This window comes from Anomaloglossus baeobatrachus, chromosome 2 (genome assembly GCF_048569485.1).
Source record: "Anomaloglossus baeobatrachus isolate aAnoBae1 chromosome 2, aAnoBae1.hap1, whole genome shotgun sequence".
Lineage (NCBI taxonomy): Eukaryota > Metazoa > Chordata > Amphibia > Anura > Aromobatidae > Anomaloglossus > Anomaloglossus baeobatrachus.
The window spans coordinates 452,767,651-452,784,211 of NC_134354.1; the positions used below are offsets into that span (position 1 = coordinate 452,767,651).

General features: G+C 43.9%; 1 protein-coding gene across 1 annotated transcript in view; it reads right to left on the minus strand.

The window, feature by feature from the left end:
* Positions 1-16,561, minus strand: part of VPS53 (VPS53 subunit of GARP complex) — a 338,297-nt gene that overhangs the window by 210,146 nt on the left and 111,590 nt on the right. Inside the window, exons 8-10 of the mRNA XM_075336305.1 lie at positions 7,813-7,891; positions 6,096-6,239; positions 5,158-5,300 (exon numbers count right to left, since the gene is read on the minus strand). Coding sequence (XP_075192420.1) covers positions 5,158-5,300; positions 6,096-6,239; positions 7,813-7,891 — 366 coding nt within the window. The remainder of the gene's footprint in view (positions 1-5,157; positions 5,301-6,095; positions 6,240-7,812; positions 7,892-16,561) is intronic.

The window sequence follows — 16,561 nt, forward strand, 5'->3', positions numbered from 1 at the left end:
CACCCCTATATACTGCACCTGTAATATACATCACTACACTCCTATATACTGCACCTGTAATATACATCACTACACTCCTATATACTACACCTGTAATATACATCACTACACTCCTATATACTGCACCTGTAATATACATCACTACACTCCTATATACTACACCTGTAATATACATCACTACACTCCTATATACTGCACCTGTAATATACATCACTACACTCCTATATACTACACCTGTAATATACATCACTACACTCCTATATACTGCACCTGTAATATACATCACTACACTCCTATATACTACACCTGTAATATACATCACTACACTCCTATATACTGCACCTGTAATATACATCACTACACTCCTATATACTACACCTGTAATATACATCACTACACTCCTATATACTGCCCCTGTAATATACATCACTACACTCCTATATACTACACCTGTAATATAAATCACCACACCCCTATATACTACACCTGTAATATACATCACTACACTCCTATATACTGCACCTGTAATATACATCACTACACTCCTATATACTACACCTGTAATATACATCACTACACTCCTATATACTGCACCTGTAATATACATCACTACACTCCTATATACTGCACCTGTAATATACATCACTACACTCCTACCGTGTTTTTCCAAAAATAAGACCTCCCCCAAAAATAAGCCCTAGCAGGGATTTTCAGCATTTTCGGAGCAAGGCTTAAATATAAGCCCTCCCCCGAAAATAAGCCCTGGTTCCGGATCAATTATGAAGTGTCCGTGCAGCTAAAAAAGTTACAGATACTGCAGGACACTTCATTATACACAGCGGCACCCGGCCATCACACTCACCAGACGCCGAGCAGCAGGACCTGCAGTGATCACACACCCGCACACATCAGCTCTCACTCACACACACACACACAAACATCGGATCGCACACACAGTCAGACAGCACACAATCAGATCGCACACACAAACATCGGATCACACGCATACATCAAATCACACACACACACAAACATCGGATCGCACACACATCGGATCGCATAAACACTCACCTCATCCAGCGACACCGATCTCTTCTCGCCGGGAGAATCCTGAGAGCGCAACAAACAGGACCTGCGGCCAGACACGTGACTTGCTCTCATTCCCTGCGGCCGTAAGTGCTGGATGTGATGTGATGTGATGTGATGTGTGTGTGTGTGTGATCTGCTGTGTGTGTCTACAATCGGCTGTGTGTGTGTCTGCGATCGGCTGTGTTTTTCTGCGATCGGCTGTGTGTTTCTGCGTTCGGATGTGTGTATCTGTGATCGGCTGTGTGTACCTGTGATCAGATGTGTGCATCTGTGATCGGCTGTGTGTGCCTGCGATCGGATGTGTGCATCTGTGATCGGCTGTGTGTGCCTGCGATAGGATGTGTGTATCTGTGATCGGCTGTGTGTGCCTGCGATCGGATGTGTGTATCTGTGATCGGCTATGTGTGCCTGCGATCGGATGTGTGTATCTGTGATGGCTGTGTGTGCCTGCGATCTGCTTTGTGTGCTCTGCTGTGTATATCTGCGATCTGCTGTGTGTTTGTGCCTGTGATCGGCTGTGTGTATCTGATCGGCTGTGTGTATCTGATCGGCTGTGTGTATCTGATCGGCTGTGTGTATCTGTGATCGGCTGTGTGTATCTGTGATCGGCTGTGTGTATCTGTGATCGGCTGTGTGTGATCCGCTGTGTATATCTGTGATCTGCTGTGTGTGTGTGTGTGATCTGCTGTGTGTGTGTGTGTGTGTGTGTGTGTGTGTGTGAGTGTGTGTGTGTGTGTGTGTGTGTGTGTGTGTGAGAACTGCTGTGTGTGTCAGCGTGTCAGCTAGCAGCAGGGTAGGACGGCGTTCAGTACCGACCGGAGATCACAGGAGGACCTGGGAACCACGCAGACGCCCTGGTCTGGTGAGTATGAGTCTCCTGGGAAGTGGGGGGGGTCGGCTTTTTTGGGGGGTAAACTTACCCCCAAACGTGTTCCTCCAAGAATAAGACCTCCTCCAAAAATAAGCCCTAGTGCTTTATTTGGGTGCAAAAAAAATATAAGACAGTGTCTTATTTTTGGAAAAACGGTATATACTACACCTGTAATATACATCACTACACTCCTATATACTGCACCTGTAATATACATCACTACACTCCTATATACTACACCTGTACTATAGATCACTACACTCCTATATACTGCACATGTAATATACATCACTACATCCCCATATACATCACTAGACCCACTATATAATACACCTGTAAAATTACATTCCCATATACATCACTACACCCAAGTATTACTCACCAGTTTACCCCCCCCCCTCCCTCCATTGTCCCCTCAGGTTATTACTCACCTTTCCCTCCTCAGGTACCTCCGTACGGGCCCCCGCCGAGATGCTTCTTCTCTTGTACGGGCCCCCGCCGAGATGCTTCTTCTCTTGTACGGGCCCCCGCCGCTGCTGTTCTTGTAGGGGCCCCGCCGCTGCTGTTCTTGTAGGGGCCCCGCCGCTGTTCTTGTAGAGGCCCCGCCGCTGCTTCTCTCCGTATGGGCCCCGACTTCTGCAGCTTCTTCTCTTGCTGGGCGGGAACTTTTCAAATGACACACACGCACGCCATACTGACGACATCAGGGCGCGCATGTGTGTCACAGAGAAAGTTGGCGGGCAGGGAACAGAGGACAGATTCCTGCGTTCCGCTGCCTACACTGTGCGGCTCTGCTGGATCTGTCCTCTGTTCCCTGCCCGGCACGCAGCGTGTGATGAGGGCAATCTGACCATGGGCCTCCCGGAGCCTGGAGCTCCGGACAACAGGTCAGATTGCCCTCATCACTGACCGGCCAGCAAGGACGCCCTGAACCAGGCGGGCCGGTCACAGAGAGTAGGCGGGCCGGATGTGGCCTGCGGGCCGCCCCTTGCCCAGGTCTGGCTTAGTGTATAGTGAGCAGTGGCTGTAACCGCGCCTCTAAAGCAGAGCAGGCTGTCAGTTAGTGAGCCATCGCTCACTATACACAGAGCGGTGACTGAACCCACGTCGGCACCACCCCTATGACTGGAAGCCAAATACTGCCGGCAGTAGAAAGCAGATTTCTTTTGTAAGCTAAACGACATTTCTTATTTTTCGGTGTTCTAATAATTTATGAAATAAAAAAATTAAAATGACAGTTACTCTTTAAAGTAGACAGGATCATCGTGAAACGCAACCTCAGCAGAATAGGTTAGAAGGGAAGTCTAAGATTTCTAAAATATGGCGCCAAACACATATTAAAATAATAAAATAATGAATACTCACTTGGTAAACGCCCTGCCTATTTAAACAGATACATTTGTGATTTAGCAGTTTTCTTCTTCATATAGAGAAATCAGACACTTTAGACTTGTCCTTTTACTGTTAGTTCTGGACAAGAAATAATTGCGGAAAGGTGAGGAGTTCAGGGTACAACTCCGGGGTTTTAAGCCAGCGTGTGTACCAGAAGTACAAAGCTTTGGCAGCATATGAAGTTCTCATTAAAGTGAGAACAATGACAGGTATAAAGGGTATTATAAAAGCTCTTGTAGCGTAGATATTTTTCATCTCAAGGGGATTTCTTCTTTTTCCTGGAGTAAGCTCAGCACAGAATATATGATTAAATTATTGAACAAAATAGCTAGGCGGCTCAAGGCCTTGCATTTAGCAATCCTTTCACTAAGGAAAAAAGCCTTTGCTGAGGTAAAAAGGAAACGTATGATATTTTTAACTTGTGAGTGAGAACGGAGTTACTTCAGCTGCACTATAGCACTCAAGGGTATGGTCACAGGGAACCTATGTAGAAGTAACAAGGAGAAAACCAAGGACACCACTCTGTAGAATGAAATAAAAGCAGAAGTCGTACTATAAATGCAAAAGCAAACCGGCAAAAAAATCATAGAAAATTATACAGTGCTCAACATATGAAGAATAGAGACACATTTATTCTGCACAGTTCAAACCTATAGGAATTAGGAATTCACAGGCTCAAGCGCAATACTTAATATGGGCAGCACTGTGTATTTCTCGAAGTAATTCAGTCGTGACTTTGGGTTGCAAATATAAGCAAAACAATCTTTCATAATTTTTTTTACCTTGAAACCTTGAACTGTCAAGGATATGAAAAAAAAGGACAGCCACCAACTTCTTTATATTAATCTGGCATCAGAAACTATCATTTTAGTCTCTTAATTAAAAGGAGCATTTTAATAAAATAGTGAGTCTACTTGTGAACCCAAATATTAATATGCAAGTAGGAATCAAGAGGTGATACTAACCTACTATATATTTTCCTCAATTCTTGCTCTTTGACAGCTTGGCATGGCTGTACAATGACAGAGTTGTCATTTGTGACTGCAGTTTAGCTACTGTGCATACAAGGACTGTGATGTAGTCTGAGACATACCTCCTCTCTAATCATTGGTTCATTTTCTTCAACAGGCTGCAGCTCTGCTTCCATAGAGTACGTGTTCACGATCAGGACCTGCTGCGTCCTGGACGCGCGGGTCCTGACCTGCGGGGCCGCGTGTCTCCTCCGTTGGAGAATGCAGCTCACGATCAGGGTTCAGTGCGCTCTAATGTCTTGCTTGTGTTCTCCTTACGAATTGACATGCTGCGGCTCGGAAAGCCGCACCACAGGTCAGCTTTGGCTGCGGGCTGTACACGCATAGTGGGCACGGGAATTCTAGAAATCCCATCTACTGTGCTTGCACTGTACAACACAGCATTTTGGAAGCAGTGAAACCACTGATCGTGGGCATGCAGCCTTATACACAGCAGCCAATCACAGGCTCACCAAGAAGTCATAGTATTATGTGACAGATGCATACTTTGTAGAAAGAGCCTGGAGAACGCTTTTAAGGAATTTCACTGGCATTAAGATTTAACTCTAAAGTAACAGCTATTTGCAAGAAAGAATGATTTCTTATCGTACTATCTGATTGCTTCTTTTCTTATCATACAGTTAAATATGTCATTTGATATTGAGCCATGATTAGTGATATATGAAGCCAACTGCTTTGCCATCTAAATATCATGAATATGAGTATTCCACACAATTTCGCAGAACTTCAGCAAAGTACATTTTGCCAATTGACTAGTCTACCGTCTCATCTTACCTGGTTATATGGCAAAATTCTACAGCAATGCGTTCAGTCATACACCAGTCCGCTGGGAACATGCGCCCGTACTTTTCCTCATAATCGACTAGTTGACGTTTGATCCAAGCATAGCGTCTATCAATTTTATCAAGCCAAGCAACCTGTCATGTAACAAGTAGAATGTGTTAGAAATTTTGACTGCACCTCTGTTTATCACAATAAACCAAGGGTGCACAACCATTTTGGATCCAAGGGCAACACTGTCAGATCGAACCAACCCCATGGGCTGTAACATTACCAAATTTTTACCTTCTGAGACTTTTACTACATATTTAAAGTATGTGCCGTAAATACCTATTAGGTGCATTAATCAGGCTGCTACCAAACAGGAAGCTAGAGGTGCCTTTCTCATGGGTTTGTAGTTCAGAAAGGACGAGATCATGCTTCCCCCTTCAATACTCTCTAGGGGTCCTTGCAGGTGAAAAACTCTTTATAACCAAATTATGTATACAAAAAAATTAATATTTCAGGAAACATTAAAGTTCATTAAAAGAGCCAATATGAAGAAATACATTTTGTTTCTCCTTGCTGCCGATGAATTGACAGAAAAGACATGAAGATGATGATGAATTGCAGTTTTGTCTACAAGTTTGAAAGTCATCCGACTTCTTCCTCAGTTGGATGACTTCGAAACGCGTAGAAAATAAAACTGCAATTCAATTCTTCTTCGTATCTCTTCTGTCAATCCCTCAGCAGCGTGGAGGAACCACAAATCTATTCCTTCGTCGTATTGCTTCGGTTCCTGGAACCCATTGACCTGAGAAACCGATTTTCTATCCTCCAAATCTTGCATTGTGTTTTTATACTAACTGGCTAGGTCAACACATCCTAGTATAGTCACCAAGTGCTGCTATCCTCTAGTTTCATTGCATCAAAAGAACCAGGAGCCTACTTACATCTTGATTTTCCTGGAAAAGAACCGAGTATTCAGACAGGTGCTGCCTGATAAATTTCTTGATGATCTCTTGTTTAATCCGTACATCCAAGACATTGGCTACCAAGCAGGCATCACGTAGGACATTACTAGGTCCACCTGGTCTCTGATCAAGATAGCAATAACAAGGAAAAGTTTTGATTTTAAATAAGAGTTAGAAGCGATGTCAGTTTTGTATATAAAGTGCAGACCAAAAGTTTGGACACACCTTCTCATCTGTAGAACAACTATTAAGAGGAGACTTTGTGCAGCAGGCCTTCATGGTAAAATAGCTGCTAGGAAACCACTGCTAAGGACCGGCAACAAGCAGAAGAGACTTGTTTGGGCTAAAGAACACAAGGAATGGACATTAGACCAGTGGAAATCTGTGCTTTGGTCTGATGAGTCCAAATTTGAAATCTTTGAATCCAACCACCATGTCTTTGTAGAAAAGGTGAACAGATGGACTCTATATGGCTGGTTCCCACCGTGAAGCATGGAGGAGGAGGCGTGATGGTGTGGGGGTGCTTCGCTGGTGACACTGTTAGGGATTTATTCAAAATTGAAAGCATACAGAACCAGCATGCCTACCACAGCATCTTGCAGCGGCATGCTATTCCATCCGGTTTGCGTTTAGTTGGACCATCATTTATTTTTCAACAGGACAATGACCCCAAACACACCTCCAGGCTGTGTAAAGGCTATTTGACTAAGAAGGAGAGTGATGGGGTGCTACGCCAGATGACCTGGTCTCCACAGTCACCAGACCTGAACCCAATCGAGATGGTTTGGGGTGAGCTGGACCGCAGAGTGCAGGCAAAAGGGCCAACAAGTGCTAAGCATCTCTGGGAACTCCTTCAAGACTGTTGGAAAACCATTTCCAGTGACTACCTCTTGAAATTCATCAAGAGAATGCCAAGAGTGTGCAAAGTAGTAATGAAAGCAAAAGCTGGCTACTTTGAAGAACCTAGAATATAAGACATATTTTCAGTTGTTTCACACTTTTTTAAATATTTCATTCCACATGTTTTAATTAACAGTTTTGATGCCTTCAATGTGAATCTACAATTTTCAGAGTCCTGAAAATAAAGAAAACTCTTTGAATGAGGTGTGTCCAAACTTTGTCTGTACCGTATATTATATATTAATATATACATATATATATATATATATATATATATATATATAAGTATTGATTCCCAGTTTTTTGCCATTTGGGTGAATTCAATCAATATTAAAAACATACTAAAAGTGCATTCATGAGTAAAGACTAAGAATCAGTTCAAAACAAGTGGGAAGAGCTCATTTAATATGTTTTAATAGAGTACTGGAAATGTTCTGTTTTATTCAATTCTACAAGTAAACATTTTTTGTAATTTTTTTTATCCAACAAATGGATGGCCATCTTTATCTTTTCCTATTGCTGCACAAAGCAGGAGTGGTTTTTCATCCGAGCTGAGGATTTGCTGGTGGGTACACTGGATCTTTTTTTATTCTTTTGCTCTCTGCCCATACAAAGCTTGCTTTGGTGCTTTGCATTCTGCAGAATTTCAAATGTACCTTAGGGTACAGACAATCAACAGATGTAAGACATTGTCACTTTGCAAGGACTCGGTTGCATGTTTATGAACATGTCCCAATAATAATATAATGCCTCTAAGCCTCACAATGAAATAAAATTATTTTCTAAAAATAATTACCTTTGTTCCCTGGGATGGAAATGCTTCCTCAAAATCAGCTAGTATCTGTTGTCCTAGTTCAGTCTGTGCAGCTTTAACTCTGGTGAGAAAGGAAGAAAAATACAAATTTTTGTTTTTAACTTGGGATTAGATTTCCACCACCTAATCCAATTGCAGAGACCTCAATTCCAGTGATGTGTCACTTACTGAGCTGCTTGCTTTATAAAATTACTGTTTTACCAGCAAATTATCATTTTAGCAGTAGAAAACCTGCTGGCGAGTGATGGGCAGACCCAGACTGTAAAAGTCCGGATCTGAACAGTTTCAACAGTACCTGAGTGCCGTGCCGGGGCTCAGAATTCTCAGGGAATTCTGGCTAATTATCTGGGCTTAGCACTCTGGAAATAAAAAAAATTAAAAGGAAAATTAAGAAAATAAGAATGAAGCAAGCGCTTCATACTTACCGAGGCTCCAGCGTGGCTGTACACTGCTCCCACGGCCGCTCATTATTGCTCATCCATATGCACTGCTTTCCATGCCCAAAGGCCGTCCTGGGGTTTGTGACTGGCTTCAGTCAGACGCGCCCCCCAGCCTGTGTGAAAGCGTCTGACTGCAACCAATCACAGGCACTGCCTGCACGTCACTATCGTGATGTAAAGATAAACATTTGGCGTAGGCTACCCCGTATTATGATACCCAGCACAGATAGAGCATACGGCTACAGGCTGCAGCCACCAGTCGTACACTTATCTTGGCTGTGTATCAAAACAGGAGAAACCGCATGCGCTTTTATTATTGATATTTATTTTAAATAAATTATTAAAAAAAAAACCTGCAATTTTGACACTCAGCCATGATAAAGCCCAGCAGCTGGGGGCTGGTATTCTCAGGCTGGGGAGACCCATGGTTATTGGTCCACTCCTAGCCTAAACATAGCAGCCTGCAGCCGCCCAGGATTGCCGCTTCCATTAGATGTGAGAGGCCTAGCGCTTTACTTGGCTCTTCCCGATTGCCCTGGTGCGGTGGCAATCAGGGTAATAAGGGGTTAATGTCCGCTCACAGCTGACACTAAGCCCTAGATTAGTAAAGGGGGGAGTCTCAGACGCATCCCATTACTACTCTGTAAGTGTAAAGAAATAAACACAAACACACTGAATTCACACAGAGCGACCATAGTATCTTTAGCTGTAACCGCAAATCACCAGAATGAAATCACCGCTGATTGCGCGGCTCGCTCAGCCTCTGCCTGAAGCTCACAGTGGGCAGTCATGTTCTATGGCCACTCGGTGTGACTTCAGATGTAGCAGAGCTGGAATTGTCATGGGCCCTCCTGTGGATTATGTCAGACCTGCAGGGGTGTTTTGGGGTTAATAAAGGGGTGAAAGAGTGTGCTTTTTTTGTCTTTTATTTCAATTAAAGGATTTTTTGGGTATTTGTGTTTATGTCTTTTCACTTACAGATTAGTAATGAGGGGTTCTCTAGACACCTCCTATTACTAATCTAGGGCTTGGTGGCATATGTGAGCTGACATTAACCCCTTATTACCCTGATTTCCAATACACCAGGGAAATCTGGAAGAGCCGGGTAAAGCACCTGGACTGTTGCATCTAATGGATGTGGCAATTTCGGGCAGCTGCAGGCTGCTATTTTTATGCTGGGGGTAGGCCAATATGCATGGATCTCCCCAGCCTGAGAATACCAGTTTCCAGCTGTCTGGCTTTACCTTGAATGGGTATCAAAATAGGGGAGGACCGCACGCTATTTTTTTTTTATTTTTTATTTTTTTAAAAAAAAAAAAGCCGCGTGCGATTTCTCCTATTTCTCCTATCAGCCATGATAAGAGCACAGCTGGAGGCTGCAGCTTGTAGCCGTAGACTTTATCTGTGCTAAGTATCATATGGGTGGATCCTAAGGCAATTTTTTTTATTTATTTTTACACTGATGGTGAACCGCAAACAGTGCCTGTGATTGGCTGCAGTCAGATGCTGTCACACAGGCTGGGGGCGCATCTGACTGCAACCAATCACAGATGCCAGGACAGCTGGTGGGAGGGGAAAGTAGTGAACTGCATGAAAATTAGCAACTCCGAAAGTGAATGAGCGGCATTGAAGCGGTTACAGCCACGCCGAAGCCACGGTAAGTATGAAGCGCTCGCTCCTATCCCCTATCCCTTCTACCACACTTTTGAAATCGACAAATTCTGGACCCCATAGACTTACATGGGGACCAGCGTCTGGCCAGATAAGTGGGACCACCTATTGCCAATCCATATCATACGCATAAATAGCCTGGGTCTCAGCTTCCCATACACGGTAAGTTTTTTAACTGCATGAGAGGACACACACAAGCTAGGGACCCCAACGTAGAGAAATACTTTGGCGTAGTGTTGGGGCTCTATTGCATTGATCAATTCAGTAGCTAAATTTCTCTTGATTCATATGTTCATGGCAGTAATGCAGATTCCATTTTTCACATTTTCACTCTTACATATAGCTATTGGATTTTTCAAGTCAGTATTCACACAGCAGTTTCTGCTATTTCATGTATTCCCCTTACATAGTCACTGGTGTGCATACCTTATCTCCCCATATAGATAAGTGGGACCAATCTGAAGCTGGAACCAGGATTATTTTTTTTAACCAGGTTAGACACGCTCGTCCAGGTTATCTGCGAGTCTACCCATCACTACTACTGACCTCTAGTCCTTCATAGTCATTAGCTGTATAACCCTGCCACCGAATACATTTTCTGCCTATGTGCGTAAACAGAAAACAGTCAACCAGTGACGTGAGTGGCGTTATACAGAGCTCAAGATTTAAAGCAGTAGATAAAAGTGATTTTTATCAAAACTACAGCAAGCTACCTGGTAAGTGATGCATCTCCACATCATGCTGCTGTCAGATGAGGCTACTTTCATATTTTGTAGGGCAAAGTATAGGCCCTATCAATAAAACATGCTCCTGCAGCATATTAACAGTAAAATACTAACATGAATAAATATTAGCAGAACGTAGTATGAAATGTCTGGCAAAATATGATTGACAAATCTATATAGGAGGTCCTTGAAATTATAACTAACCATTGAACAAGTTGCCTAGATATAAATAGCATGCATTTTACTATGTAGCTCTGGTGACATACGACGGACAGAATTGTAAAAACCTGTTCTCACATAAAAACTGGACATGACCTTGTGACTTGGTCTCTAATATGTTTAATTCTGGTTAGGTCAGTGCTACAGTATAATTATGTGGATCTTTCTATAAAAAATGATGATACAAATAGGAAAGTGATCAAGAAAAAGTTCAATACAGACGATTTATCAATAGTTTTAGCACTTTCAGGTTTGCCTGGAATATATGGTTATTTAATATGCAGCTATATCGTAATCTGCGTTGGGGATTCAGCATTCATATCATACCATATATAATCAATCCAAGACATAAATTAACCCACATTTGACAGCAATTATGATCAGTCTTCTGGAATACAGTAAAAAAAAGAAAGCATTTTTGGAAGAAAGAAGAATGCACAAATTACACTTAATAATTTGCTAGACCAAGTAGTTGGACCCGAAATGTAATTCCATTTCTTCCAAGTTTGAAAACATTGTTTATTCATGTCATATACATTCCTTAACATTAAAATTGCCACAGCAAGAAAGAAAAGTTATGGACTTCTGGAAATCACAGGTAGGACAGACATGGTAGTGAGATTTTTAACATTTTTTTGCCATTTTTCCATCATTTGCATATCAATTTATTGATTATAGAGGTGGGTGCATATATGGTCACAATCAGAGCGGACATATATCTACTCACATGGCTTGACATGTTATCAGTAAGGTTATTAATATTTGTCAGATGAATGTTCTGCAAAACTGAATGCACTCTGCCTCACAAATTATCAAGATTCACTGCTGGCAGCTTCTTTTGCAATTGCTGACCAATGACGTCCCAGATGTGCTTGATGGCAGACAAATCCAGAGAGGCTGCAGGTCATGATAGCAGGCCATACAAGCTGCTCACACAAGCAAAAGGAACATGTAGCCTCATGTTGTTGTATTGTAAAGGGTCTCCTTGGACCCTTTCAAGAAATGGCTGTACCACTGGTTCCATGCCCAAATCAATGCAACACAAAGCTGTTAGCGTATTTTGATATAAGACCAGAAAGGTACAACTACAATACACTATGCCACCTCACCTTATAATCCCAGTAATAGTACCAGTGTGACATTCCTTTGTGAAAGTCTCTTCATGGTATTGCTAACGTAGTCTGCAGACAAATCTCGGGCTAGCATAGCATCCAAGACTGAGGTAGGTCTCATCGTTGAAGATGATAGACCTCCAATTCAAGCCTCCATTGCTGTCTTGCTCTGCATCACGATAGCCTTTAACCCAGTGGCTTGAGGTCAACGGAGAACCTGTAGCTAGATGACTGGCTCATAGCCCAATATCCTGTAAATGCCTTTTGATGGTTGGCTTAGGCTTGATATGTGATGTCCAATTTCATATGTAGTACAGAATGGATCATTTATAGACTAGTGGTAAGACCAATACTTCAACATATCCCAGGGGTTGATTTCCAACATAACACCAGGCTACATGTCGCTGTCGCTATTGTGAGCAGCCTGAGTGACCTAAACATGCCGTCATGACCTGCAGCATCTCCATTCTGCTATCAAGCACATCTGGATTTTAATTGGTGGACAAATGCAAAGGGAGCTGTCAGCAGTGGATCTTGATGATTTGTATGCTCATGTGCATTCAGAGTGGCAGATCATTCCTCAGACAACCATTAATAACCTTATTGAATGTATTCCAGGGCATGTAGCAGCAAGTCGATTGTGAACAATTCTAGTGATACTGTGATTTCCATATTTCCATGCTTCCTTATTGGTGTTGCAATTTCAATGTTGAGACATGTGTTTGTTATCATGGACATTTTTGCCTTGAAGGGAAAAAACAGTAAATAATGCATTGCTTTAAATCTCCTGATCCATGCCTTAAAGGGGATGTTCAAAACTAAAATTGATTTTAATTCTAAATATCTATTTAATGTAATCATCTAATCCCTACCATTCCCTCTCTAGCGATTTTATTTTAATTGATTGAATTCTGTTACATGCTTCAATTCCACAACAATCTATCTATCTATACATACGTATATATATATATATATATATATATATATATATATATATATATAAATTGCCTTATTCTGTCAGTCTGTCTTGCTCCAAAATAACGTCATTACAGTGACAACCGTCGCCACACCGCGCTAAAGAGCCTGCGACCAACGGGTCAGCTAACTGAACAGCTCGAACTACGGGTCGACAGGACGACGCCCGACACTTTTTCCCGCACCCATAAGGAGCCCCGACTCCCTGGTGAGTGCTGCACCCCCGGGAGCCCACACCGGCAACCCAGCCGACACATACCCACCGCTCACCAGGGAAGCCACATCGGCAACCCAGCCGACACATACCCACCGCTCACCTCCGCACATTACACCACTCGGCTCCAGACACACCCCCGGATTTATACACTGAACACACACACACACACGCGAATAGTCCCCTGTCCCCAGCCCTACCCGATGAGTGTTGCACTCCCGGGAGCCCACACCGGCAACCCAACCGACACATACCCACCGCTCGCCTACGCCCCCGCACACATTACCCCACTCGGCTGCAGCCCCCCACACTCCGCCCTCCGCATGTATACACTGAACACACACACACACGAATAGTCACCTGTCCCCAGCCATGCAGTCCCTGACACCGATATCCTCAGCGCCATGGCCCCGCTCGGCTCCGCCCCCCGCACGCATTACCCCGCAGGATGGGGGCACATATCAGGATGGTGGCTGCACCACGATGGGGGCACATACCAGCAGTGGGCCACATCATAGCATCAGCCCACATACCAGGATGGGGGCCATACAAGGATGGATACTATACCAGGATGGGACACAGACCAGGATGCGGCATATAATTGCCTTATTCTGTCTGTCTGTCTTGCTCCAAAATGACGTCATTACAGTGACAACAGTCGCCACACCGCGCGCGCTAAAGAGCCTATCAACCAATAAACAATTATAATATGCTAAATTAAACCTAACCCATCCAGTCCATTCATTACCTTTTTATTGAATCTGCTAACCTACATACACATTCTAGACTACCCGATACGTTAGAATCGGGCCACTTTCTAGTATACAGATATTTATGGTGAGTGAAACCTATTTAGAGACTGCAGGCCTATGTGTACCTAATCCTGCTCTCAGCTGAAAGTGGATACAACTGTATCTAGTATAGGCAATTCTCTGTGAGCCTAAAAAGCTGCTTTTAGTATTAATTTAAAGGGGCTGTCCATGACTCAGATAACCTCTTCTCAATCAATAGGTTTCCCCCAAATAAAATAACAGTTAGGCTATGTGCGCACTAGAAAAGTGATTTTTCTCAAGAAAATTTCTTGAGAAACTTCTGGGAGTTGAAGATTACCACACCTGCGGTAAAAAAATGCACCAAATCCGCGGGAAAAACGCATGCGTTTTTGTCGCGGTTTTTCCGCAGGTTGGTCCCTGCAGTTTTTTTATGCTGAACAGAAATAAATAATATAGATAAGAGATAGATAATCGATAGACAGATAATGGATAGAGGGAAAGATAGATAGATGAGAAAGACCTATATAATGTCCCACCCCCCTGCATATTCTAAGCTGGCACCCTTTAGTGACTTTCATGTGGCACTAAAGGGTGCCTAGCCTTGTATTTAGCCAAAAAATAAATAAATAATTAAAAAAAAAATGACGTGGGGTTCCCCCTATTTTTGTAGCCAGCTAGGGTAAAGCAGACGGCTGCAGCCTGCAAACCACAACTGGCAGCTTCACCTTGGCTGGTAATCCAAAACAGAGGGCACCCCACGCTGTTATTTTACATTAAATAAATAATTTAAAACAACAAACGTGGGGTCCCCCCCAAATTGGATCACCAGCCAAGGTAAAGCGGACAGCTGGGGTCTGATATTCTCAGACTAGGGAGGTCCACTGTTATTGGACACTCCCCAGCCTAAAAATAGCAGGCTGCAGCAGCCCCAGAAGTGGCGCATCCATTAGACGTGCCAATCCTGGCGCTTCGCCCCAACTCATCTCGTTGCCCTGGTGCGGTGGCAAACGAGGTAATATATGGGGTTGATGCCAGATGTGTAATGTCACCTGGCATCAAGCCCTGGGGTTTGTGATGTCATGCGTCTATCAGATACCTGACATCACAAACCCAGTCAGTAAGAAATATAAAATAGACAACAAAAAAAGTTTTATTTGAAAAAAAAAAACCACTCCCCACATTCCCTCTTTCACCAATTTATTGATAAGAACAATCAATTCCACGTCCGGCGTAATCCAACAAGGGGGACCGTCCCACGGTGATCCATACCATAGTCACTGTCCCAGTCCATGAAGAACAGAATGTTCCCCATTGGCTGGGAGAGCAATGCAGTGACCTGAGCTAACAACAATAGTCCAGGTCACTGCAGGGGATGACTAGCGCTGCTGTCAGGAGGATAGATGAGATTATTACCTGCTGTGGTGATCTCCTGCAGTCCTGCCATCAGCGCTGTCACTGACTTCTATGCCCGCCGCGTTATCAGCAGTATCGTGAGAGCCCGTGACGTCACCGCTAGTGACAGTCTCGGGCCGCTCGCGAGACGGGCATAGACAGCGGTGACGTCAGGAGGCAGGAGATTGTCACAGCAGGTAATGATCTCATCTCACCTCCTGACAGCAGCGCTCGGCATCCCCGCGGCTGCACGCACTGCTGAGTGTCAGTGTCTGCCTGCGCTGCAGCGTGACAAGCTGCTGATACTGCAGGCAGACACTGACACTGCTGTGCATGCAGCAGCGGGACACAGTCTGCACGGGCACCCACCGGACGTCACACGGAACCGCTTCTGTGCGGCGTCCAAGGAGTGTGACGTCTGAGTTTACTCTTCTCCGCTTCCTCTTCTGGCATAATGACATCACTCCCTGCAAAACTGCAGGGAGCGATGAGCATTACCGCAGGTAAATCGCGGCTATACCGGGGGTATACCGCACATCATTTGCTACCTGCGGTATACCCCCGGAATTTCGCGATTACATTACAGTGAATGGAGTGAAATTCCGGGGGTATACCGCAGGTACCTGCGGAAAATAATGGACATGCTCATTTTCTCAAGAAAGTTTCTTGAGAAAAATCCGCAGTGTGCGCACAGCTATTTTTTGTTTCCATAGGTTTTGCTGGGAAATGTCTGCAGAAAGATTTCAAACCTTTCTCAAGAAATTTCCGCAGCAAATCCGTGGGTAAAACGGCATAGTGCGCACATAGCCTTATACTCCCTTCCTGAGCATGCGTTGTTGCAGTGATGTTGGCACTGGCTTTCCCAGGGCTTGCCTAACATAATGTGGCCAATCAGAGGCCACTTAACTTTTCCCTCTTTTGATTCAACCAGACATCTGGAGGAAGTGAAGGAGCAGCCTCGGCTCTAATTTCCTCTGGATATCATTTACGTCCAAAGTAGGAGACAATGAAGTGGCCGATGATTGTTATGTCAAGTGACCCCTGTGGTCAATCAATCTCCCCTCCTTGAGACGTAAGTGACATCCGGATGGAGTCAGAGCTGCGGCTACACTCTCATTCCCTCTAGATGTCAGTGATGTCCAAAGGATAGGAGAGTGAAGCAACTACCTTTTGGCCACAGGGGTTGCCTAACATAATCAGTCCCAAGAGA